A 24,701-nucleotide genomic window follows, 5' to 3' on the forward strand; every position below is an offset into this window, starting at 1 on the left:
TGAATTCTTTTACAATTAAGGAATTATCTGACACAGTTTGTAATCACCTAATTTGTTAGTTGGCAGGTTGGGGAAAAGTAACATTTACTGAAGGCCAAGTATGTGCCTTGTATTATGTTAGGAAAGTTTTTACAAACGTTATCTTATTTAATCTTAAGAGCTTTGTGAAGAAGAGTTATCATTTTATAAGTGAGGAGACTGAGCCCAGGGAGACTGGCCCCCAGTGTGTGGGGAGATTTTTTTGTTTTGTTTCTTTTAATATGTATTTGGCTGCGCCGGGTCTTAGTTGCGGCACATGGGATCTAGTTCCCTGACCAGGGATTGAACCTGGGCCCCCTGTATTGTGAGCACGGACTCTTAGCCACTTGACCACCAAGGAAGTCCCCAATGTGTTTTTTTAAATTGTGAATTGAGGTAGAGGTGTTACCGATATACAGGTTGCATAGGTGGGAAGATTTTAGTTAAATTGTTATCTTTTCAAACAGTACATTTGTTTCCCGAGTTGTGGTAAGACTATCTTTTGGCAGGAAAGTAATTATGAAAGACTTAGAGATGTAGGATGTGATACTGTTTAATACTAGTGCTCATCATAAGTCACGACAGCCGATACCAAAAGAATAAAAAGGGGCTGAAGCACTGCTGTCCAAGTCCAATAGAAATGTAATGCAAGCTGTATATGTGGTTTTCCATTTTCTAGTAAAACTAAAGGTAAAATTAATTTTATTTAACCCAATACGTCTGAAATACTGTTTCAACATATACTCAATCTGAATAAATTATTGAAGTGTTTCTTTTTTTTTTTTGAAACTAAGTCTACCAAATCCAGTGTGTATTTTACACTCACACCTCAACTGAGACTAGCCAAATTTCAAGTTCTCAGTAGCCACATGTGGCTTGTAGGTATGATATTGGACAGTGCAGTTCTAATGATTAAAAAATGGAAAAGATTTTAGGAAGCAGGACTTTGTAATCTCATATGTATGATTAATGTGTAAGTGACGAGGAAACAAAAAACTAATACATTCTTTTTTGTCTTTGGCAGAGAAGAACGAAGGGGATCGTATGACTATAGCCAAGATCGTACATATTATGAGAATGTTCGTACTCCAGGCACGTATGCTGAGGATTCCAGACGGGACTATCCAGCTCGAGGGAGAGAATTTTATTCGGAATGGGAAACTTACCAAGGAGACTACTATGAATCACGATATTACGATGATCCCCGGGAATATAGGGATTACAGAAATGATCCTTATGAACAAGATATTCGGGAATACAGTTACAGGCAAAGGGAACGAGAAAGAGAACGTGAACGATTTGAGTCTGACCGGGACAGAGACCATGAGAGGAGGCCAATTGAACGCAGTCAGAGTCCAGTTCACTTGCGACGCCCACAGAGTCCTGGAGTGTCACCCTCACAGTCAGAGAGATTGCCTAGTGATTCCGAGAGGAGGATTTACAGCCGATCCTCGGACCGGAGTGGAAGCTGTAGCTCACTTTCCCCTCCAAGATATGATAAACTTGACAAACCTCGTTTGGAACGCTATACAAAAAATGAAAAGACAGATAAAGAACGAACTTTTGATCCCGAGAGAGTGGAAAGAGAGAGACGTTTAATAAGGAAGGAAAAGGTGGAGAAGGACAAAACTGACAAGCAGAAACGGAAAGGAAAAGTTCATTCCCCTAGTTCTCAGTCTTCAGAAACAGACCAAGAAAATGAGAGAGAACAAAGCCCTGAAAAATCAAGGAGTTCTAATAAACTGAGCAGAGAGAAAGCTGACAAAGAAGGAGTAGCAAAAAACCGCTTGGAACTCATGCCTTGTGTGGTTTTGACTCGAGTGAAAGAAAAGGAGGGGAAGGTTATTGACCACACTCCTTTGGAAAAGCTGAAAGCCAAGCTTGATAATGACACTGTCAAGTCTTCTGCCTTAGATCAGAAACTTCAGGTCTCTCAGACAGAGCCAGCAAAATCTGAGTTGTCTAAACTAGAATCTGTTAGAATGAAAGCGCCAAAGGAAAGGGGGCTTTCAAGCCACATAGAAGTGGTAGATAAGGAAGGCAGGCCTAAACCCAGGAAGCACCTAAAACCAGAGCAAACTGTTGATGGGGTAAGTGCTGTGGACCTGGAGAAGCTGGAAGCGAGGAAAAGGCGTTTTGCAGATTCCAATTTGAAAGCAGAAAGGCAAAAATCAGATGTTAAGAAAAGTAGCCCAGAGATGGAAGATGCTCGGGTGCTTTTAAAGAAACAGCCTGACATATCATCTAGAGATGTCATTCTACTGAGGGAAGGAGAGTCTGAAAAAAAGACGGTGAGGAAAGAAATTCTTAAAAGAGAATCTAAAAAAATCAAACTAGACAGACTTAGTGCTGTTCCCAGCCCCAAAGAGTGTCAGGAGCTTGCCAGCATTTCTGTTGGGACTGTATCAAGGCCTAACTCAGATCTGCAAGCAAGGCTGAGAGAACCAGTAGGTGAATCTGTGGAAAATCAAGAAATCCAGTCCAAAAAACCCACTCCTTCAAAACCACCACTCAAACAGCTGGAGCTATTAGATGATCAAGGACCAGAGAGAGAAGATAATAGGAAAAACTATTGCAGTCTTCGTGATGAACCACTTGAGTGTAAATCAGGCCAAGATAAACCACATTCCGTAAATACTGAAGAAAACATTGGCATTGATATTGATCACACGCAGAGTTACCGAAAGCAAATGGAGCAGAGTCGTAGAAAACAGCAGATGGAGATGGAAATGGCCAAGTCCGAAAAGTTTGGCAGCCCTCAAAAAGACGCGGACGAGTATGAAAGACGCAGTCTTGTTCATGAGGTCGGCAAACCCCCCCAGGATGTCACTGACGACTCTCCTCCCAGCAAGAAGAAAAGGACGGACCATGTTGATTTCGACATCTGCACCAAGAGAGAACGGAACTACAGAAGTTCACGCCAAATCAGTGAAGATTCTGAAAGGACTGGTGGTTCCCCCAGTATCCGACATGGTTCCTTCCATGAGGAAGATGACCCTGTTGGTTCCCCGAGGGTAATGTCAATAAAGGGGTCTCCTAAAGTAGATGAAAAAGGTCTCCCGTATTCTAATATAACAGTCAGAGAAGAGTCCTTAAAATTTAATCCTTATGATTCTAGCAGGAGAGAACAGATGGCAGACATGGCCAAAATAAAGCTATCTGTCTTGAATCCTGAAGACGAACTAAATCGGTGGGACTCTCAAATGAAACAAGATGCCAGCAGATTTGATGTGAGTTTCCCGAACAGCATAATTAAGAGAGACAGCCTTCGAAAGAGGTCTGTTCGTGACTTGGAACCTGGTGAGGTGCCTTCTGATTCTGATGAAGACGGTGAACACAAATCTCACTCACCCAGAGCCTCTGCATTATTTGAAAGTTCCCGGTTGTCTTTTTTATTGAGGGACAGAGAAGACAAACTACGTGAGAGAGATGAGAGACTCTCCAGTTCTTTAGAAAGGAACAAGTTTTATTCTTTCGCGTTGGATAAGACAATCACACCAGACACTAAGGCTTTGCTTGAAAGAGCTAAATCCCTGTCTTCATCTCGAGAAGAAAATTGGTCTTTTCTTGATTGGGACTCCCGATTTGCTAATTTTCGAAACAACAAAGATAAAGAAAAGGTTGACTCTGCTCCAAGACCTATTCCATCCTGGTACATGAAAAAGAAGAAAATTCGGACTGATTCAGAAGGAAAAATGGATGATAAGAAAGATGACCATAAAGAAGAAGAACAGGAAAGGCAAGAATTATTTGCTTCTCGTTTTTTACACAGCTCCATCTTTGAACAAGATTCCAAGCGACTGCAGCATCTAGAGAGAAAAGATGAAGAATCTGACTTCGTTTCTGGCAGGTTATATGGGAGGCAGACATCTGATGGAGTGAATAGCACAACTGATTGGATTCAAGAGCCCGTAGTTCTTTTCCACAGCAGATTTATGGAACTCACACGAATGCAACAGAAAGAAAAAGAAAAAGACCAAAAACCCAAAGAGGTCGAGAAACAGGAGGATACAGAGGATCACCCCAAGACCCCAGAATCTGCTTCTGAAAATAAAGAGTCAGAACTGAAACCTCCACCTTCGATTGGGCCTCCTAGTGTCACAGTTGTAGCTCCAGAGTCTGCAGCCTCATCACTGGAGAAGACAGCTGCTGAAAAAACAGGAGAGGTGCCTTTGGTGACAGAAGAGAAGACCACTGAGCCAGCCTCTGTCTCGGAAGAAGCAAAACCTGTATCTGATCTGACTCCCATCGCTGTGGAACAGCCTGAACAAGTAGACTTGCCCCCAGGAGTGGACGCCAGGAAAGACGTTGCTGAGACTCCTTTAGTTGTTGAAGAAAGTTCATCAGTCGATCAGCTGCCTTATTTGGATGCCAAGCCTCCAACTCCTGGGGCCTCATTTTCCCAGGTAGAGATCAGTGTAGATCCAGAGCCTGCCAGTACCCAGACACTTTCAAAACCGACTCAGAAGCCTGAGGAAGCCGATGAGCCAAAAGTGGAGAAGCCAGACTCAGCTGCTAATGTTGAACCTAATGCAAGTCAAAACGCTGAGGGTGTCCACGAGGTCCAGCCTCCAGCTGCTGAAAGTGTAGAGGTTGATCCTCCAGTTGCTGCAAAAGATAAAAAGCCGAACAAAAGTAAACGTTCCAAGACCCCCATTCAGGCAGCTGCAGCAAGGACCGTGGAGAAGCCTGTCACAAGGAAGAGTGAGAGGATAGACCGGGAAAAGCTCAGGCGGTCCAGTTCTCCTCGGGGAGAAGCACAGAAGCTCTTAGAATTGAAGATGGAGGCGGAGAAGATTACAAGGGCTGCCTCTAAAAACTCATCCGCGGACCCTGAACACCCTGAGCCGAGCTTGCCCCTCAGCCGAACCAGGCGCCGGAATGTAAGGAGCGTCTACGCAACCATGGGTGACCATGAGAGCCGCTCTCCAGTCAAGGAACCCGTTGAGCAACCACGAGTGACCAGGAAGAGACTGGAGCGGGAGCTGCAGGAGGCTGCAGTGGTTCCCACAACCCCTAGGAGGGGGAGGCCTCCAAAGGCACGCCGTCGAGCTGATGAAGATGATGAGACCGAGGCAAAAGAGCCAGTGGAGACGGTCAAACCAGCTGAGGGATGGAGATCCCCACGATCCCAGAAAGCAGCTGCTGGTGTCCAACAAGGGAAAAAGGGGAAAAATGAACCAAAAGTTGATGCTGAACGTCCTGAGGCCACCACTGAGGTGAGTCCCCAATTAAACGTGAAAGAAAATAACACAAAATCCAAGACTGATAAAGAAGAAGCAGGAAGTGAACAAAAACGTGATCGAAAAGAAACTAGCACAGACAAAAATCCACCCGAAACCCCCTCAGTTGAAGTGGTGGAGAAAAAAACGGCCCCTGAGAAAAACTCCAAGTCCAAGAGAGGAAGATCTCGAAACTCTAGATCAGCGGTGGACAAATCTGCAAATCTGAGAAATGTGGAAGCCACCGTAAGTCCCAGCGTGGCTGCAGGCCCTGCGGGACTGCCAGCGGAGGAGACGCCTGCAGTCGTGGCAGTTTCCCCTGAGAAGAGCGAGAGTCCCCAAGAGGAGGGTAGTTTATCGTTGCGTTTGAACAGTGAGCCAGCTGATCTGGGCAAGGAACCAGAGAAGGAAGATGGGTCTGCCTCTAAGCCGTCCCCGGAAGCAAATCAATTAGCCAAGCAGATGGAGCTGGAGCAGGCCGTGGAGAACATCGAGAAGCTCGCAGAAACCTCCACCCCCGCGGCTTTCAAGGCGGCAGCTGCAGATGCCCCAGAGCGCCTCTCCACAGAGGACCGGGACAAGCCCGCACACCAGGCCAGCGAAACAGAGCTGGCTGCGGCCATCGGTTCCATCATCAATGACATTTCTGGGGAGCCAGAAAACTTCCCAGCACCTCCACCTTACCCTGCAGAGTCGCAGACAGATCTTCAGTCTCCTGAGGAAGGGATGGAGCCTGAGACCGATGAGGCTGTGTCAGGCATCTTGGAGACTGAGGCTGCTACAGAATCTTCTAGGCCACCAGGCAGTGCACCTGACGCCTCAGCAGGCCCAGCAGATACCAAGGAAGCCAGAGAGAACAGCAGCGAAACCTCCCACCCAGTGCCGGAAGTCAAAGGATCAAAAGAAGCAGAAGTTACTCTTGCTCGGAAAGACAAAGGGCGCCAGAAGACCACTCGATCACGCCGCAAACGGAATACAAACAAGAAAACTGGGGGCGCTACAGAGACCCATGTCTCTGAACCTGACCAAGTTCAAAGCAAGAGCCCTGCTACAAGTGAGGGGGCCACGATACAGCCCCCAGAAACTCCACAGGAAGAAAAGCAGAGTGACAAGCCCCAGTCCACTCCCCCTGAGTCCTGTGCTTCTGACCCAAGCAAGACTACATCCCAGGGAAATTTGTCCCAAGAAAGCAGTGTTGAAGAAAAGACTCCAACCAAAGCATCTGCGCTCCCAGACCTTCCCCCGGCCTCACAGCCAGCCCCTGTGGATGACGAGCCTCGAGCCAGATTCAAGGTGCATTCCATCATTGAAAGTGACCCGGTGACCCCGCCCAGTGACTCAAGCATGCCCACCCCCCCACTTCCTTCCGTAACGATAGCAAAGCTCCCACCCCCTGTCGCTGCTGGGGGGATCCCACACCAGAGTCCCCCGACGAAGGTGACAGAGTGGATCACGAGGCAGGAGGAGCCATGGGCGCAGTCCACCCCATCTCCGGCCCTTCCCCCAGACACGAAGGCCTCTGACATAGACACCAGCTCCAGCACACTGAGGAAGATCCTCATGGACCCTAAGTACGTATCTGCCACGGGCGTCACTTCCACGAGTGTCACAACTGCCATTGCAGAGCCTGTCAGTGCTGCCCCTTGCCTGCATGAGGCACCGCCCCCTCCGGTTGAACCTAAAAAGCCTCTTTTAGAAGAAAAAGCAGCAGCTCCAGTAACTAACACCTCCGACACACAGGCCTCAGAGGTTCCAGTGGCCACTGACAAAGAAAAGGTGACTCCAGTCATTGCTCCAAAAATTACTTCTGTTATTAGCCGGATGCCTGTCAGCATTGATTTGGAGAATTCGCAGAAGATAACTCTGGCGAAACCAGCTCCTCAGACCCTGACTGGCCTGGTGAGCGCCCTGACCGGCCTGGTGAATGTCTCCTTGGTTCCAGTGAATGCGCTGGCCGGCCCAGTGAATGCCCTGAAAGGCCCTGTGAAGGGCTCGGTGGCCACACTGAAAGGCTTGGTGAACACTCCCGCTGGCCCCGTGAACGTCCTAAAGGGACCAGTGAACGTTCTGACGGGGCCCGTGAATGTCCTTACGGCTCCAGTGAACGCCGCCACGGGCACAGTGAACGCTGCCGCGGGTGCGGTGGCGGTTTCCGCGGGTGCAGTGACTGCTGCATCTGGGGTTGTGACTGCCACGACAACAGGTGCGGTGACTGTGGCAGGTGCAGTGATCGCACCATCCGCAAAGTGCCGACAGAGATCCGGCACTAATGACAACAGCCGGTTCCACCCAGGGTCTATGTCTGTGATTGACGACCGTCCGGCAGACACGGGCTCTGGTGCTGGGCTGCGTGTGAACACTTCAGAAGGGGTTGTGCTGCTGAGCTATTCGGGGCAGAAGACTGAAGGCCCACAGAGGATCAGTGCCAAGATTAGCCAGATCCCCCCAGCAAGTGCAATGGACATTGAGTTTCAGCAGTCGGTGTCCAAGTCCCAGGTCAAACCCGATTCTGTCACGCCATCTCAGCCTCCGCCCAAAGGCCCTCAAGCTCCTTCAGGCTATGCAAACGTGGCCACCCATTCTACTCTGGTACTAACTGCCCAGACCTACAACGCATCTCCTGTGATTTCATCGGTGAAGGCCGACCGTCCGTCCTTGGAGAAGCCTGAGCCCATTCATCTCTCTGTGTCCACACCCGTCACCCAGGGTGGCACAGTAAAGGTCCTCACCCAGGGCATAAACACACCCCCGGTGCTGGTTCACAACCAGCTGGTCCTCACCCCAAGCATAGTCACCACTAACAAAAAGCTTGCTGACCCCGTCACCCTCAAAATAGAGACCAAGGTCCTCCAGCCAGCAAACCTGGGGTCCACTCTTACGCCCCACCACCCTCCTGCTCTGCCCAGCAAACTGCCTGCAGAAGTGAACCACGTCACCTCGGGGCCCAGCACCCCGACAGATCGGGCTGTCTCCCATTTGGCAGCCACCAAGCCAGATGTGCATTCCCCTCGACCTAGCGGGCCGGCTCCGTCCCCGTTCCCGAGGGCATGCCACCCTAGCAGCACCACGTCCACCGCGCTCTCCACTAACGCCACGGTCATGCTGGCTGCGGGCATTCCTGTGCCGCAGTTCATCTCTAGCATCCACCCAGAGCAGTCCGTCATCATGCCACCCCACAGCATCACCCAGACCGTGTCGCTCAGCCACCTGTCACAGGGTGAGGTGAGGATGAGCACGCCCACGCTGCCCAGCATCACCTACAGCATCCGGCCAGAGACGCTCCACTCTCCTCGGGCCCCCCTGCAGCCCCAGCAAATAGAGGTCCGGGCCCCGCAGCGGGCGGGCACCCCGCAGCCAGCCACGGCTGGTGTGCCCGCCCTGGCCCCCCAGCACTCTGCAGAGGAAGAAGTGCATTATCACCTCCCCGCTGCTCGAGCCGCAGCCCCTGTGCAGTCGGAGGTGCTGGTCATGCAGTCTGAGTACCGGCTACACCCGTACACTGTGCCCCGGGATGTGAGGATCATGGTGCATCCTCACGTGACAGCCGTCAGCGAGCAGCCCCGGGCAGCGGACGGGGTGGTGAAAGTGCCACCAGCCAGCAAGGCCCCTCAGCAGCCAGGGAAAGAAGCCGCCAAGGGGGCAGATGCCAAAGCCGCCCCCGCCCCCGCCCCCCACGGTGAGGCCCGCATCCTCACAGTCACGCCCAGCAACCAGCTGCAGGGGTTGCCTCTGACCCCGCCCGTGGTGGTGACCCACGGGGTGCAGATCGTGCACTCCAGCGGGGAGCTCTTCCAGGAGTACAGGTACGGGGACGTGCGCACCTACCACGGCCCGGCTCCGCTCGCGCACGCGCAGTTCCCTGCTGCTGCCTCCGTTGGCCTGCCTGCCCGGACCAAGGCTCCTGCTCAGGTGAGCGCGCCCGAAATCCGCCTTCTGGTCCAACTAGTGGCGGAGGTGCCAGTAAGGTCCCTAAAACACATGGTCCTTGCTGTGGATTGAGAGGCGCTTCCTGAATCTCAGAATGGAGGGGTGAATCACAGCACAGAGAGCCTGGGGACATGGAGGGAGCTCACTGTGGGAGCGGGTGGCTGGGCGGATCTTGCCCGCGGGGGGTGAGGAGGTAGGGAACAGGTGACCTGTCACCGGAACCCTCAATCTTGAACGCCCGAGAGCGTGGCCATCTGGCTAAAGCCCCTTCCGGGGGCCTGGCCTACAGGGGATGCCCTGCGGCTGACCTGCCCAGGGGCTCACGGCTGCTTGGTTGGGGCAGGATGCTGTTGCTGCGTCACAGACTCTGACCCTGTTCCCTTCTCTTCCCGCCCAACTCCAGGGCCTCCCTCCTGAAGGCGAGCCCTCGCAGCCTCTGCAGCCCGCGCAGTCCACGCAGCCGGCCCAGTCCACGCAGCCCTCCCAGCTCGGCCAGCCAGGCCAGCCACCAAGCAGCAAGATGCCTCCAGTCTCCCAGGAGGCCAAGGGCACCCAGACAGGAGCAGAGCAGCCGCGCCTCCCGCACGTCCCTGGAAACAGGCCGGCTGAGCCTCACGCCCAGGCCCACAGGGCGCCGGCGGAAACAAGCCAGCCCTCCTATCCCTCCCCCGTGTCTGTCTCGATGAAGCCTGACCTCCCGGCCCCTCCTCCTGCTCAGGCTGCCCCAAAGCAGCCGTCGTTTGTCCCTACCCCCCCAGGCCCCAGCCCCCCTCCAGGACTGGCTGTGCCGCACACTGAAAGCCAGCCCGCCCCCAAACAGGATTCCTCTCCTCACTTGACTTCCCAGAGACCTGTGGATATGGTCCAGCTTCTGAAGGTAAGCCTGGGCGGGGCCTCCCCTACCACCCTGCGAGCTGTGTGCTATTGTCAGTGTCCCGAGAGCCCCACTTGACTTAGATCAGCAAGCTGCTGCCTGGGGCCGTGGCCAGCACAGCTGGGTTCTCCAGCCGTGAGCTCACTTCTGTTTCTTTCCCTGTGAGCAGAAGTACCCCATCGTGTGGCAGGGCCTACTGGCCCTCAAGAACGACACAGCTGCTGTGCAGCTCCACTTCGTCTCTGGCAACAATGTCCTGGCCCATCGGTCCCTGCCGCTCTCTGAAGGAGGGCCCCCCCTGAGGATTGCCCAGAGGATGCGGCTGGAGGCCTCACAGCTGGAGGGGGTTGCCCGAAGGATGACGGTAAGACTCAGGGCCCAGGTGAGCAACTGCCCCGCCCACAGCAGGGGAAGGCACGGGTGGCCCCCCACTGCCTGTCTCCGTGGCTTGTCACGGGGTGCAGTAATGGCTTTCTTGGAGGGGACGATGAAGGGCATGTTCTCTCTCCACGAGGGGTGTAAAGTGCCTCTAGATCCAGAGATGCTTTTTTTCATTCAGCAAATATACGGATGGCCCTCAGGGTCATCGTAGAGGTGGGGATTTAGGAGCCGAATCACCTGGGTTGGACAGGCCTCTTCTTGGGCTGTTTTGTGAGATGGCCCCCCGATCACTGACAGCTTCCTCTTCCCCAGGTGGAGACAGATTACTGTCTGCTGCTGGCTCTGCCCTGTGGCCGTGACCAAGAGGACGTCGTGAGCCAGACCGAGTCCCTCAAGGCTGCCTTCATCACGTATCTGCAGGCCAAGCAGGCGGCAGGCATCATCAACGTTCCCAACCCTGGCTCCAATCAGGTCAGCCCAGTGTCCTGCCTCGGCGCACACACGTGGGGCTGGTCTCGGCTGGTCAGGCCGTCTGACTGATCTGGTGGCATGGGCTGCCAGTGCCAGCTAGAGTAGTCAGGACAGCTTCCCAGAGGAGCTGGACAAAGGGGCGTCCTGGATAGAGGAAACCAGTGGAGTGCATGGGCCGGACTACTGCGGCCCAGCCTGGGGACAGTCAGTGGACGGCTGAGGCAGCAGAGGTTCTTCTTTAGCTTAAGGACAGAGAAGAAGCTCTCGGGTTAGTTTCATGGTCGTTTTCTGATACCTAGTTTTCTTCTGGTAGACAGAGTCTTGGAGACCTTAGCTGGTTGGGAAATTGACTCAGCCTGGCTCTCTGTTGGGCCTTTGGGCCCCCAGCTGGAAATGTTTTAGGGAAGAGTGGTAGTGGGGTGGGTGATGTGAAGACAGGAGGTCCCATTTTTCTCTCTTGTCCCTTTCTCCAGCCCGCCTACGTGCTGCAGATCTTCCCGCCCTGCGAGTTCTCTGAGAGTCACCTGTCCCGTCTGGCCCCCGACCTCCTGGCCAGCATCTCCAACATTTCTCCCCACCTCATGATCGTCATTGCCTCTGTGTGAGCCACTGAATGGTCACCACTCGGCGTATCTTCCTGAGGCTCTGCAGCAAAACATAAAACATAGGACAACCCAGCCAAGTGGAGGAAGCCGCCGAGGGGGACAGACTCCACTGCCAGACGGCCAGCCTCGCTCTCCTCCCCGCTCGCTCGCCCGCCCGGCTCCGGCTCCGTCAGACAGACCCCCCTGGGCAGTGGTGCTGCTACTCGTATGTTTACATGACATTTAGCCCAAGGACAGACCACCAACCAATGGACTTGCAGACACCTTGAGGCTGGGTTTCTCTCTCCTCTTTTTGGAGAAAAGGAACAGGGCAGTGGAATTTTTTTGTTGTTTTTGTTTTTAAGAAACAAAACAGAACTGCCTTTGCACTAAATTAGTGACTTGGACTTTTGCACAGTGAAGACAGGCTGTGACACTCTGGATGTCTTGGTGTACGTGAACACACATGGCACACACATCACAGACTCTCACGCAGGACTTCAAACTTCTGCTGAAACCTTGGGGTCAAGGAACATTTCATTGGGCTGTGTTGTCCCCACCCCTCCCTTCCCCTTGCTCATTTGGATGTCACCTCTCTTTAATTCTCCTGCTGCCACCATCTTTGATTCACCCAGGATGTACAGTTTACAATCAGAAAAGAGCAAACAAGGATTTTCTCTCTTGGTGGAATATGCAGAACTTGGGATGTGTGTATATATAAATATATAATATATATAAATATATATAATACTGACTTAAAAATCAAATTCCCTGACATACATTTTTTTTAATCTGTGCCAAAAATGTGTTTTCAGAGAAAATCTTATTTTCATACTCAGACTTTGTATTGTCACTCATTTGTATAAGTGCGCTTCGTTACAGCACGGGCCCTGCTCCCGCAACTTGGAAGTGTCACACACACAAAAAGACTGTACAAAAGACTGGCTTCCCTTCTTCCTGTGACCTTGACCTCTCCCCCAACTTCCTAACACTTATTAATTTATGAAAACTGTTTTTCTCAGCGCAGTTTTGTTTTGTGTGTCCATTGGATTACAAACTTTATTAAAAAATACAGAACATGTCAAGTGTGGATGTGATTGTCACTTGGATGGGAGGACCAGGGGTCCTTGGCTTATGGGAACAGCTAGCCTTCGTCCCACTTCTGCTTTCAAGCCCCCACCACGTCTGTATATGGAACCCATTATTTCCTTTCTGCCACTGATCCTCCCCAAGGATCACTTTATCTTGTACAAAAGATTTGCATCACAGACTGACCTTGAACTTTTTCAGTGCTGTGGTGTTTACCTGACACTTCAAGGTCCCAATCGGCTCCTGCGTAATGTCGAAGGCACTTCAAATTTGATTGATTAAAGAATAAAGCCACCTCCCACTCAAACATCTTAAGGAAGCCTTGGGGTCTTGCCTCTTGTCCCTTCCTCCTCCGGGTGTGGTGCAGGCTGGCCCTGCAGCAGCTTCCTCCCAGTAGGAGGATGGCACTGGTGGGCCAAGCTTCCCCAGCAGCTGGACCCACCACAAGCTGGGGAGTTGGGCGTGGGGGACGGGAACACAAGGACCACAAAGTTGCTGGTCTCACTTGCAGTATCCCTGGGGCTCCTCCAAAGAGAGCTATGCTTGCGGTGCGAGATGGTACCATCTCTTGAGTGAGGAGGAATTACAGCTGCTGGGGACAAGCTGTATGGAAAAGCGGCAGAGACGGCATCTCATGTCTCCCTGCTGACAGAGGTAAGAATGAGCTGCTTCACAGTCCGCACTGCTGCTCCTGGTTTAAGCAGTGCTGCCATCCCCCACCTCCCCATCACAGCGCCTGGCTGCTCATGCCTGTCCCTCCAGGCTCTCAGCCTTGTAGAGACGCCACTGATTCAGGGCAAGTAAACGTTCTCAAAAGATGACGCTGGCTTGGCCCTGATCGCGCGGCCAGGGTTTTCCCGTGAAGCGAGTGTGGAGCTCTCCCTCTTTCCAGGCCCGGCAGAAGCAGGCCTGTGGCCTGCTGGGTCTGGTGCCCTGCCTACCTTGCTGTCGTGGCTGAATGGGGCCCCGAGCTGGGCTCTGTACGGGTGGCCTGGATCCTGGTAAGCAGTTGTGGCCAAGCCCTGTGGGCCCAGCTCCCAACACAAGGGCGCAGGGTCACAGCCGTGGCTCCACAGCGGAGAGAGGTGGAGAGGGGAGGTCCGATCCTCACGCCAAGCCGACGAGGAGCCTCCAAAGAGGAGGCCAGAATGGGCTCGTGGAGCCGCAGTTTCTCTGGCCTGAGTGTGCTGCCCACGCCCCAACTCAGGCAAAGCAACCAGCTTGCTTCTAGACGGGTCCCGGGGCTCCAGTCCCATTCTGCAAAGGGACAGCCTGGCTTCCCCCACAAGCAGGTCTCTGCCGACTGGTCGCTGGGCGGAGCGACCCTTCCCCGGCATCAGCCACAGCTGCCAGCTCCCCGCCCCAGCCCCACAGGGAGCTATAGGCAGCGTTAGAAAATAATCAGATTTATTCTCTCTAGGGAATGGGCTCACCCCTCTCAGTTCTAGGGTGCCATCCAACCTTAAATAAACAGGAGGAGGGGGTGCCTGCTCACTCAGCAGATGGTGGACATTCAGGGGCTGTGGGAGGTGTCTCGGCCAGGGCCGGCTGCCCATCAGCCCCATCCCGAGGGCGGAAGACCAGCTCCCCAGCCTGCAGCACCTGCCCGGCCGGCCACGTGCTGCCTGGCCCGTACTGCTGGTAGAAGTCCGCATCCGTCTGGAACATGACCAGTGCCTGGGCCGTGTGGATCCGCACGTGCTGGGCCAGGCTGTTGGCATCCAGGAACTTATCTCCACAGGAGTCACAGGCGTAGAGGATGTGAGTGTTGGGATCTGCGGGAGTGGGGCTGCAGTTAGCACAGGAAGGGCCCCTGGGGCCAGCAGCTTTCCCCCAGGCGGCCCCTCTCACCTTCTTCCTGCACTTGCTTCACAGCTTTGCTGATCTCGGCTTTAAGTACTTCTGTCTCATCTGCGGTCACCGCTGCCCCCACTGGCACCACTGTGGGCGGCATCGGCAGGGCCTGAGACCAGACTCACCTGCCCCTTTGCTGCCACCCCAGAGGCAACCCCCGCTGTGACCACCCCCTGCTGCCCTGGGAGCTGAGTGACGGTCCGCACCTGTGAGCTGAGTGACGGCCGTTGCCGCCAGTGCCTCAGTGGCCAGCGTGACCATGTCATCGACGGTGACCACGCTGACCTCACCGCCCTCCTCTGGCTCCAGGATTTTGATGCCTGCCTTGCCCTGGTGCACAGTCTTCACGTGGGAACGAAGGTTGTCCACCCGGTTGAAGCCGCGACCGCACTTGTCACACAGGTAAGGCTTCTCTCCTGGGGGGGGAGGCAAGGTTCTCTCCTGCCATTGAGGGGGGTGCAGGGGGGGGTAGGACCTCAGTGGCCTCCAGCTTCCCCCGCAGCCCTGTCTTTTCCAGCAGGAAGCGCTCTGGGGCGGCCACCTGAGGCACAGGGAAGCTTCCAGTGGCCCCTGCACCTTCCAGAAGCTCTGAAAAAATGGGGCCCTCCTTGGAGTTAAACTGCTTTCAAGACCGCCTTCAGCAAGCGCCGGCACCGAAGGCTGGGGTCCGGGGCGCCTCCCACCCCGCCACGCGCCCCAGAGCCAGGGCTTGGGACAGAGAGGCGGGTGGCACGCGCTCACCAGTGTGGATGATGATATGCTTGGACAGGTCCCCCACGTTCACGAAGGCCTTGCTGCAAACGCTGCACTTGTGAGGGCGGATGTTGTCATGGTGGCGGATGTGATTGGCCAGCTGGCTGGACTGGACGAATCTGCAGGGCCAGAAGGAAAGGCTTGCACAGAACCGCCCAGGCCTGGGCCGGGGGTGCTGGGCTGGGGCCTCCCACCTCAGGGTCTAGATCCGAGAGGACGCCGGGGCCTGCGCCGGAGCCGTCTGCCGGGCTACCGACCGAGCCCTGGGCTTGTTCCCTGACCCCCTCCACCCGCCGAGTGCCGGGACCCCACAGGGCGCCGGCCGGGGGCCGGACCTCTTTCCGCAACGCTCGCAGACGTAAGGCTTCTCCCCGGTGTGCTGGCGCACGTGGGCGATGAGGGAGCTGGCCTGGGTGAAGGCTTTGCCGCACATCACGCACTGGCATGGCTTCTCACCTGGGGACGGAGACAGGGGACGGGAAGGTGTCGGCGCCTGCTCTCCTCCCTTGTGCCCGCACCCGGGAGCCGCCGGGCCGCTCACCCACCCGTGTGGATGCGGACGTGCCGCTGCAGGGCGCCGGGGTCAGCGAACTGCCGCTGGCAGTGGACGCACACGTAGGGCTTCTCACCGCTGTGAATCCGAAGGTGCCGCTTCAGGTTCCCTGTGGCGAGACCGAGGGTGGGCCTGGCACAGGCGCCCGGGGCCGGGGGCGGGGCTGGGGGGGCGGGCAGCCGGGCCCTACCTGAGGTGGTGAACTGCTTCCCACACTCCCGGCACTTGAGGGGCCCGTCGGCGATGTGGATCTTCAGGTGGGCCTTCAGGTTCCCCACCTGCGCCCAGGCAGGGGGTCAGACGGCAGGGAACCACCGATTCTCGGTCCTCCCGGGGGCCTGTGCGGGGCTCCCCCTTTCCTCAAGGCCGGGGGAAACGGGAAAACCAGCCCCCTCAGTTCTTCCTGGCCCGCGCCCGCCCCCCAAGCCTGCCTTCCCGGTTTGCTCGGCAGAGCAGTCAAGAGCTCCAGCCGGCAGGAGCCTTTTCCGCTCAGCCACCACCACCTACTTCCCCGCGAGGCCCCCCGGGCCCCCGAGACGGAAGCCGCCGGAGCACAGGGGCCCGGGGCCGGCTCCCCCCACCTGGTTGAACTTCTTGTCGCAGTGAGGGCACTTGTGCTCCTTGTCGGTGTCGTGCGTCTCCAGGTGGCGCATCTTGGACGTGGGGTCGGAGAAAGAGCGGCCGCAGTAGTCGCACTGGTAGGGCTTCTCGCCGCTGTGCACCAGCTGGTGCCGCTTGAGGTTGCCCGACGTGGTGAAGAGCTTGCCGCAGTCCTCGCAGCGGTAGCGCGCCTCGCCCGAGTGCCGCTTCTTGTGCAGGTTCAGCAGGCTGATGAGCCGGTAGCTCTTGCCGCACTCCTCGCAGCCGTACGGCTTCAGCGGGCTGGCGGCAGAACGCGAGGACGGGAGGCTCGCAGGGCTCGCGGGCCGGGGTGGGTGGGCGGGCATGGGGGGCGGCCGCTGGGCCTACCTGTGGGTCTTCTCGTGGGCCTTGCAGGCGGCCGGGTCGGAGAAGGCCTTGCTACACTCCCGGCACGAGAAGGGCTTCTCGCCCGTGTGGATGCGGATGTGCCGCTTGAAGTTGCCCGTGTGCGTGAACTCCTTCCCACAGTCCTGCGGGCGCAGGGGGCGGGGTGTCAGGGGCGGCGCCGGGCGGGGGGCCAGGGCGGGGCCGCCACCGCCCGCGCGCGCACCTCGCACTTGTGGATGACGGAGCCGTAGGCCTTGGACTCCGTGCGGTCGCCGTAGGTGCCCGAGCGCAGGCCCCGCGCCTCCGTGCCGAGCTCCTGGCCCGAGTCCGTGCTGGCCGACTCCTCGCTCTCCTCGGGGGCCTCGCCCTTTTCCACCGTTGGACCCTCTTCCTTGACCACCGCGGGCACGGCGCCCTCCTCCTCTCGTTCTTCTCCCTTCCTGGCTGGCTCCACCTCAATTTCTGCCACAAGAGGGGCAGGCGCTGAGGAAGCCGACCTGGCAACTGGCCAAGTGAGGCCTGGGCACGGCTCATCTCTGCACACACCCTCTCTCTGCGTGGGCGCCTCGCAGGGGCAGGGCAATGTCTGGGAGCCGCAGATAAATGGTCCCCAGCACCGCCAGGGCAAGCCCAGGGGAGACCAATGACCGGGACAGTTGCCGCTTGGAGGATGCAGATGGGCCTCAGTCGACCGGGGGCCCCATATTTGGCGACACAGGTGGGAAGGGTGCTATCAGCCAACAAGCACTGGGGGCAGGGGCTGGGGTGGGTGCCAAGGGCGGCCAAGTTCCGCCACGGTGCTCAGCCCAGGGAAAAACAGCAGGGCCAGTACTGCGACAAGGACACTTCTGTGCTAAAGGGAAGCATGGCCAGGGTGTACAACCAAGAAACTGATGTCAAAATTCAAGGATGAGGAAAGATGTCGGCCCAAAAGCTGATGTGAAAGAGCGACTCACAGTGAGCTCAGCTAAGGGAGGCAGAGAGCTGGCGGAAGGGGGGGTGGGGTGTGGGGTGTGTGTGTGTGTGTGTGTGTGTGTGTGTGTGTATGTGTGTGTGACGTGTGTGAGTGGGGGACGCCTGTGTGAGGGCGGGTGCCCCAGCTGGCGGAGGGTACCTTGCTCTGAGCTCTCCGACAAGGCAGCCTCGGCCTCAGCAGCAGCCATGCCACTCGTGGGGTCCGGCTTGAGCTCCACAGGCTCCCGGGGGGCATCGGCCTTCTCCGTCTGCTCTGCACCTGGGGTAGGGGTGTGGGGGCATCCGGGGCTGGACTGGCACCCTCTGTCCAGGGGCCGGTCGGCTCTCCTGGACCAGACCCCTGGAAGCGGCGATGGCCCCGGGGGTGGGGGGAGCACGTCCAAGCTCGGGCTGCTTGAGTCTCTGCTCTGGCTTTCACAGATGCCCCAGAAAAAATAACTGGTGGTTTTGGGTAACCTGAGCTCAAGGGATGCAGTTGCCTGTGCCTCCCTCCCTCCCTCCCCCAGGAGCCTCCTGAGAAAGCTGCTCACTGCGCTGGAGCCCACGCTGATGGCAGGTGATGGACAGTCAGCCAGGTCCTCAGCATCACAACTCACCGCTGGCCGTGCTCTCGGCCTGGCCGCCTCGCTCCTCTTTGGGCTCCCTGCCCAGGCCCGCGGGTGGACTGCTTCTGGCCAGGTCCAGCTCGCTCAGTGTAGTGGCAGCCGCCTTCTCTTCTTTGGCTCTCTTGTCCCCCACTGGAGATGGAACAGGACAGACCTGCCATTTCCCATCAGGTGTCCTCCACTTGGTGGGGTGAGGTAGCCCAGAGCTTGCCAGCGCTTCCAGACCTCCCTGGGGATACATCTAAGTAGCGGTTTGTTGGTTTGCTCATTCAACAGATTATTCATAGGCACCGACATCACATGAGGCTGCCGCTGGGCCTGGGATACAACAGTCATGGTTGCTGCTCCCACGGGGCTCGCAGACTGGTTGGGGAGACAGTCGTCACACGTGAAATGACGCTGATCAGAGATGGGTGCTTACAAGGAGAGGAGCGTGGTTCTCCGAAGTGTGCCACGAGGCATGTGGCCCACACTGGGCCGCAGGGGGCCTTCCTGAGGCACTAAGGGGGGCAGGAGGACGGGTGTGGGAGGGGAGACCTGCCGGAAGAGGGAAGTCCTGGGCAAAGGCCTTGAGCCAGGCGTGGCTGCCGGTGCCCTCAGGCAGGGAGGGCAGACGGGGCCCCTCTGAGAGGCGTTCTCAGACTTCGCCGCGGCTGCTCCCCACGAGATCCTCACAACACAGGCGAGGCCAAAGAGGTGACACAGAGAGGCGGGGGCAGAGCTCCCATCAAAAGCCACCTGTTCAGGAACAGCCTGCCAAGAATCTTACCTTCCAAGGCCGAGGCCTCCATACTCTCCCCAGGGCTGGCAGCCGGCTCAGCCAGTGACTTGAGGGCATGGCAGGCCGTGATGATGTCCTGCATCTGCAGGAAGCTGGCCACAGCCAGCACATCGTCCACGTTCTCAGAGCTCAGGCTCAGCTTGGCCGTGTACATAAACTCCAGCACCTGCCCCAGGCCTGCCAAGGACACAGACAGCCATCACGGACCCACCTCGAGGCCTGGCACCAGCAGCCTGTCCAGCTGCTCCACTCCGTGGCAGGATCCAGGGATTTGTGAAAAGCAGAGTGGCAGTGGCAGCCCATTGTCTCCCCATCTCCTGGGCCAGTGGAGAGGCGGGCAACCTGGGGATTCTCAACCCAGACAACAGCCTCCAAAAAGAAGCACACCCATAGAGGGCGGAGGGTGTGAGTGCCCACCCTGAACACTGTCTGCCCATCCACTGCACTTCACCACCAGAGGACGGAGTCTTTCACCACTGGCTTTCATCAGGGCTCTGCCACAAACTCTCTACCTGACCTCCAGGCCAGTCACCTGACCTCTCTGGGCCTCAGTTTCCGCATGTGTAAAATGGGGGAACGACACCTTGCCTGAACTTCTGGCGGCGTGGCACGTCATTCTGGGTTGGGAACCTGAACCTAGGACCAGTTAGCTCCTTCCTCAATCCCAGGACCTTCCTGACACCCCTCCCGCTCCCAACCCTTGCCATTCCCGTCAAGGTGAGCACTGGGGTAGGGGGTTGAGGACTGACTCAGCAGTGGAAAGGGACCAGGGCTCAGAGCCCTGCCGCTCTCTGTCCCTCCTGATGAGCCTGTCCTGTGTTCACTCCGGAGCTTAGCATGAGCCCTTCCTGCCAGCTCTCCCCTTACCACCCCACTCCCCGTCAAAAGAGGGCCCACAAATGTGGTAAGAACTTGGTACCCACGCACTCATGGCCGAGTCTCGTGTGGGAGGTCTGGCGCACCCCACAGCTGGAAGGTGCTGCTCAAAGGAGGGCCTCGCGTGGCACGGGGCCCGCCACAAGCTCGGCCCTGGACCCAGTGGGGTACCTGCCGCGTTACTGATGTCCAGGTGCACCACATCCTTCTGGTCCACGAAGAGCATCTTGAAGTACTCGCTGCAGGCCGCCAGCACTGCTTTATGAGCCTTAAAGTCAACACCATCCACCACAAAAGTGCAGTCACACAAAAGCCCCAGTTGCCGCTGCTGGTTCAGCTGCTCCAAGACATGCTGGCTGTGCTGGGGAAAATCCATGGCTGGGGAAAGCCACAGAGCCCTCGAGTGAGCACGAGGGAGGACACCAACCGGCCCCAACAGCAATCCCAGCACTCCCAGGTGAGAAGCAGGGGGTGGGCGGGAGGGTGGAACCAAACCCACAAAGGGCAGGTGCCTCTGCAGGCCCAGACCGGCCAGGGGCTGGCTTCTAGATTCCTGAGCTGACTGGTCAGGAAAGTTCCAAAACCCAAACAGCACGGAGGGACCAACACAGAACAGCCACCTTTGTGCCTTGCCAGGCAATGACATTAGAGAATCAAAAACCAGGCACACACAAAACACTGATTACTGTCAGCATTAAAAAAAAAAAAAAAGACATGGTCGCCTAACTTTTTTATTTTATTTTATTTTATTTTATTTTTTGCGGTATGCGGGCCTCTCACTGATGTGGCCTCTCCCGTTGCGGAGCACAGGCTCCGGATGCGCAGGCTCAGCGGGCATGGCTCACGGGCCCAGCCGCTCCGCAGCATGTGGGATCTTCCCGGACCGGGGCACGAACCCGTATCCCCTGCATCGGCAGGCGGACTCTCAACCACTGCGCCACCAGGGAAGCCCCCTAACTTTTTTTTTTTTTACAAAAAGAATGCATGACATAATCTTAGACTAAAAGACAGATCTTTCTCGACTGGATAGATTTGGCTTCGTGAAAACCTTTCTATTTTGTTCTTATTTTTCTCAGTTTGTCACGTACAGGTGAAATATGCGCTTGGGAAGGCAGACATTTCATCATCCAGCATCTCAGGAGTCAGCCCCCCTCCCGCTGCACCCACAGGGGTCTGTGCAGGTTCCCTTGTCCTCGGCAAAGCCTGGCCCTGGGGGGTGAGGATCCATCTCTCTCCCACTTCCCCCACCTCTGATTCATGGGCTCAGGGAACTACACAAGAGCTGGTGAGTCTTCTGCGTCCAGAAACCTCTCTAGGCTGTCCCTCGAGAAACAATGAACTCTGATCCTGAGCCCAGGAGTTGCTGGCCTGGCTGCAGTTTCTCTGTCAAAGGCCTCACTTGCTGCCTGGAAATTCCACAACTGTCTCAAGTAAAAATGCTCACAAAAAACTCCATGGCCTGGTGCCAAATCATCCTGAACTGCACAAGCCAGGACTAAGTAAGTATCTAAAACGGCTCTCCCCTCCCCCTCAACACCACACCAGAGTCAGTCTCAGGATCGGCATTTTCTAGGGAAAAGAAGCAGACTCTCCTTTCAAGAAAGAGCCAATTTCTAAGTAAACGTCAGTGCCCACTCCTGGGACCACATTACATAGATCCAACCGGGCTGGGCTGTCACACCCTGGCCTGGAATCTGATAAAGTGACAGTGGTTTCTCTTCCAGTTCCTTCTAGAACCTTTCCTCTGAGGCCTGGGTCTGCTCAGAGCTGCCCTAGGAGGCTTCTGGGCAGGTGAGCATGACCCTGGGAGGCTCTCGGCCTCCAGGTTTCAGCAGCCACTCACTGGCTCCAGCTGTTCCCCTGTTACATCAGCCTCTTGGGGCTGAGTCACCGCGCTGCAGCTCTGGAGCTGCAGTGACCATGTATGGCCGTCTGGCTGTGATGAGACATAACGAAAGCCACGCCCCCGCCCACGTGGCTTAGCCAGCACAGATCGGCTTTGAAGGATGCAAAGCCCACCCACCCATGGTGTCTGGAAACTTTTCGTAAGTGGAAGGGTGTATTTGCTGAACTGGGAGAAGTCACCGAGTAGGTGGGTAGGGCTCCATCAAGTAAGGGGGGACAGGCAGTGGCAACAGGCCGTGTGCCATGGGGTGCCAGCCCCTGAGTCATGAGTTCAGAGTTGCTGCTGTTAGAGACTTGAAAACACCCTCTGTCTCCGTCCAATGTCCCCAGGACTGTCCTTTGGTCCCAGCCTCCACACACAAGCTCCCAGCCAGAGGCACAGCTTCTTGGACCGCTCAGATCATAAGTGGCTGAGGCTCAAGCTCTTAGGTATAAGCAGGGGAGAGCTGGAAGCCAAGCCCAGCGTCAAGAGGTCAGGCGCAAGGCGGCTGGGCCCTCTGCGTCTGCTGAACAACCTGCTCGGTGACAAACCAGCCGGCACAGCACGGAGCTGCCGGAGCAAAGGCTGCTACTGACCAGGACACTCCATAAAGGCATCCTCCTCTAGGTCTTCAGTCCCTAGAAAAAGCAAGTTCTCATTCGTGACCTCAAGGGATGCAAGGGAGAAGTTCAGCTGTTCTGTTCCTGAGCAGGTCAAAGCTAAAACAGAGAAGTTTTGGAGGACATGGAAAAGAACCAGTGTACAGCCTGTAGGGTTAAACAGGCAGGCTGGGCACTTAGGCCTAGGACCTAAAGGGGGTACACACAGGCTTAAGGTAAATGGAACCAAAGGCAGGTGGTAAGGAGAGGCCTGGGCCAAACCGACCTGAGCTGTCCTCTCTGCTGTGGAAAAAGCCACGTGAGCAGACAAATGTGTGCACGTGTGCATGGGTAGCCCCTGAGCTCCCATCACCAGTTCACCCTCTTTGTCCTCAGGTGAAATACCCCCCAGGTGCAGAAAGGGAGGGCCCACCAGGGCCCACAGGTGCCTTCTCAACCAGCTGCAGAATAATCCCCTTCAGAACTTTCCAATCAGATCCAAACTCTTCCCTCCTGGCAGTGGGCCTGGCTCCCTCACCTTCACCAGGAGCCAACCCAAGGACTGAACTGGGAGGAAGAACCTCCCAGGCTCAGAAACAACTGGGGAGCACTGGCTGAGCACCCATGCCCTGCGTGCCCCCCCGCCCCCCCCCCCGGAGGTACAGATTTGTTCCCAGGCCCCTGGGCTGGAGCCTGCTGAGAGCAGAACCCTCCAGCCAGAAAGTGATCTGACTTACTGGGAAGATAAACATGAGAAAAGACTCCTGGCCAACAGGGTGGAAGGGACCTGCCAGCCCCAAGGTCAGGTGGTTACTGGCCTTGCCTGGGACCAAGGCGGAGAGGAGCCCAGGGGGTGGGGGGTGGGGTGGGGGGCGGGACACGTTGGGGCGGGGTGCACTCACTTCCAGAGGCCTTGGGAGAAGGCTGGTACAGGTCCCTGCGAGAGGGTGGGCGGTGGCCCAGCACCCCAGCCCCTCCCCGCCCCACACACGGGGGAGCAGCTGCACGCCATGAGTAATGTTTTCCACCCAAAGCTAACTGCAGTGTTCTGATGCGAGATGCCCGCCCAGAAGTGGGCTCCGCCCCAAATGTGGGTGTCGGGAGAACACCAGAGGCTTCTGGAATCCCTCTGAAGCCTCCAAAGCTGTTCCAACAAGAGAAACAGTCCTCAAAGGGCATCTATTCTGACAAAATCAAAGAAAGAAATGGACGAGAGAGAAAACACCCGAGGATAAAAGGGAAGGAGGAAGCAGGGAAGGATGGGGGAAGTAGGGAGAGGAACCAGCAGGAAGGAAAAAGGGGAAAAAGGCCATCCCCACCAACAGATAAACAGCGCTAAAACATGCACTCACAGGCCCCATCTTGTGCCCGGCCCCCCCAGGGGGTGTGAGGGCCCTTGCGGGGCTTGCCTAGCGCTAAATGGTGTCACTTGTCAGCAGCACCGTGGATTTTATAATCGCACAGCCCCCAGGGGCAGTGGAGCTCAGAGCCCCCAGGCTGTGGTCCAGTGCTCACCCACTCACCTCCCCCAGCTGCCTGCCTGCTACGAAGCTCCAACAGCCCCTCTCTTCTCCCCAAGACGGTGCGGTGAGCCGGTGAGGGGCACCTCCAGACCTAGGTGAACTGTTATTCTAGAATGAGCATGCAGTCCTCTGACTGTCTCCTGTCTCCTCTTTTATACTCTACAGTGAAAGGAACCCACCAGGATCTGGCCAAGCTTAGAGGGGACCAGGAAAAGAGGGGAGCGCGTGGGGCAGGATGCACCTGCCTGGGCCACACAGAGGGACATGGGGGGCCCCAGGGGCGGGCGGCGATGTGGGAGCCGCGTCCCCAGTGCACGCAAGGAGGGGGCATCGTCTGAGGAGACCTGAACACAGTAACAAGATCAGCAGCCAGCCCGCTGCTCGTTACCCGCGGCGGGGATCGAGTGCGGTTCTGCCGGCCCACCCGTGGTGTGCGGTGCCCTCCGCTAAGCACGAGAGTGGGGTCCCTTCCTCCTCGTTTCATCTTGCTTCAAGGGTGCTACGTGTGGGCCTTAGTTAAAGCTGCTTCTAAGAAAGACCCCCAAAACTTAGCACAACAGAAAACTCACACAGAACTAGACCGCAGAGCCCATCGAGCCCAAAGCCCTCGTGTTTCCAACCAACTCCGGCCTGCGAGCGGGCACCTTCCATGACACGGCCGTCTGCTCGGTCCATATCCCTGACTGACGGGGCAGACCTCGGTGTCAGAGGTGGGATGCTCCCCTGAGGACAAGTAGCCTAGCTGGACACAAGCCCTGGCCA

General features: G+C 56.5%; 2 protein-coding genes across 5 annotated transcripts in view; one reads left to right on the forward strand and one right to left on the reverse strand.

The window, feature by feature from the left end:
- The window catches only part of SPEN (spen family transcriptional repressor), a 96,181-nt gene extending 82,373 nt beyond the window's left edge, over positions 1-13,808 (forward strand). For both annotated transcript variants that reach the window (XM_082615832.1, XM_082615831.1), the window contains exons 11-15: positions 1,043-9,149; positions 9,571-10,044; positions 10,211-10,405; positions 10,735-10,893; positions 11,367-13,808. In XM_082615832.1, the coding sequence (XP_082471958.1) occupies positions 1,043-9,149; positions 9,571-10,044; positions 10,211-10,405; positions 10,735-10,893; positions 11,367-11,498 (9,067 nt within the window). In that variant the 3' untranslated portion in view covers positions 11,499-13,808. The remainder of the gene's footprint in view (positions 1-1,042; positions 9,150-9,570; positions 10,045-10,210; positions 10,406-10,734; positions 10,894-11,366) is intronic.
- A 148-nt stretch (positions 13,809-13,956) lies between these two features.
- The window catches only part of ZBTB17 (zinc finger and BTB domain containing 17), a 31,347-nt gene continuing 20,602 nt past the window's right edge, over positions 13,957-24,701 (reverse strand). The window contains exons 3-16 of one of the 3 annotated variants that reach the window (XM_082615833.1): positions 20,104-20,310; positions 19,045-19,233; positions 18,267-18,407; positions 17,810-17,929; positions 16,919-17,157; positions 16,696-16,838; positions 16,308-16,608; positions 15,917-16,004; positions 15,719-15,835; positions 15,509-15,629; positions 15,162-15,292; positions 14,627-14,836; positions 14,418-14,507; positions 13,957-14,341 (exon numbers count right to left, since the gene is read on the reverse strand). In XM_082615833.1, coding sequence (XP_082471959.1) covers positions 14,058-14,341; positions 14,418-14,507; positions 14,627-14,836; positions 15,162-15,292; positions 15,509-15,629; positions 15,719-15,835; positions 15,917-16,004; positions 16,308-16,608; positions 16,696-16,838; positions 16,919-17,157; positions 17,810-17,929; positions 18,267-18,407; positions 19,045-19,233; positions 20,104-20,308 — 2,379 coding nt within the window. In that variant the 5' untranslated portion in view covers positions 20,309-20,310 and the 3' untranslated portion in view covers positions 13,957-14,057. Of the gene's footprint in view, positions 14,342-14,417; positions 14,508-14,626; positions 14,862-15,161; positions 15,293-15,508; positions 15,630-15,718; positions 15,836-15,916; positions 16,005-16,307; positions 16,609-16,695; positions 16,839-16,918; positions 17,158-17,809; positions 17,930-18,266; positions 18,408-19,044; positions 19,234-20,103; positions 20,311-24,701 lie in introns of those variants that run through there. The other 2 variants (XM_082615834.1, XM_082615835.1) reach the window with 2 other exon arrangements.

The sequence above is a fragment of the Mesoplodon mirus genome (genome assembly GCF_964341445.2).
Source record: "Mesoplodon mirus genome assembly, chromosome: 3".
Taxonomy (NCBI): domain Eukaryota; kingdom Metazoa; phylum Chordata; class Mammalia; order Artiodactyla; family Ziphiidae; genus Mesoplodon; species Mesoplodon mirus.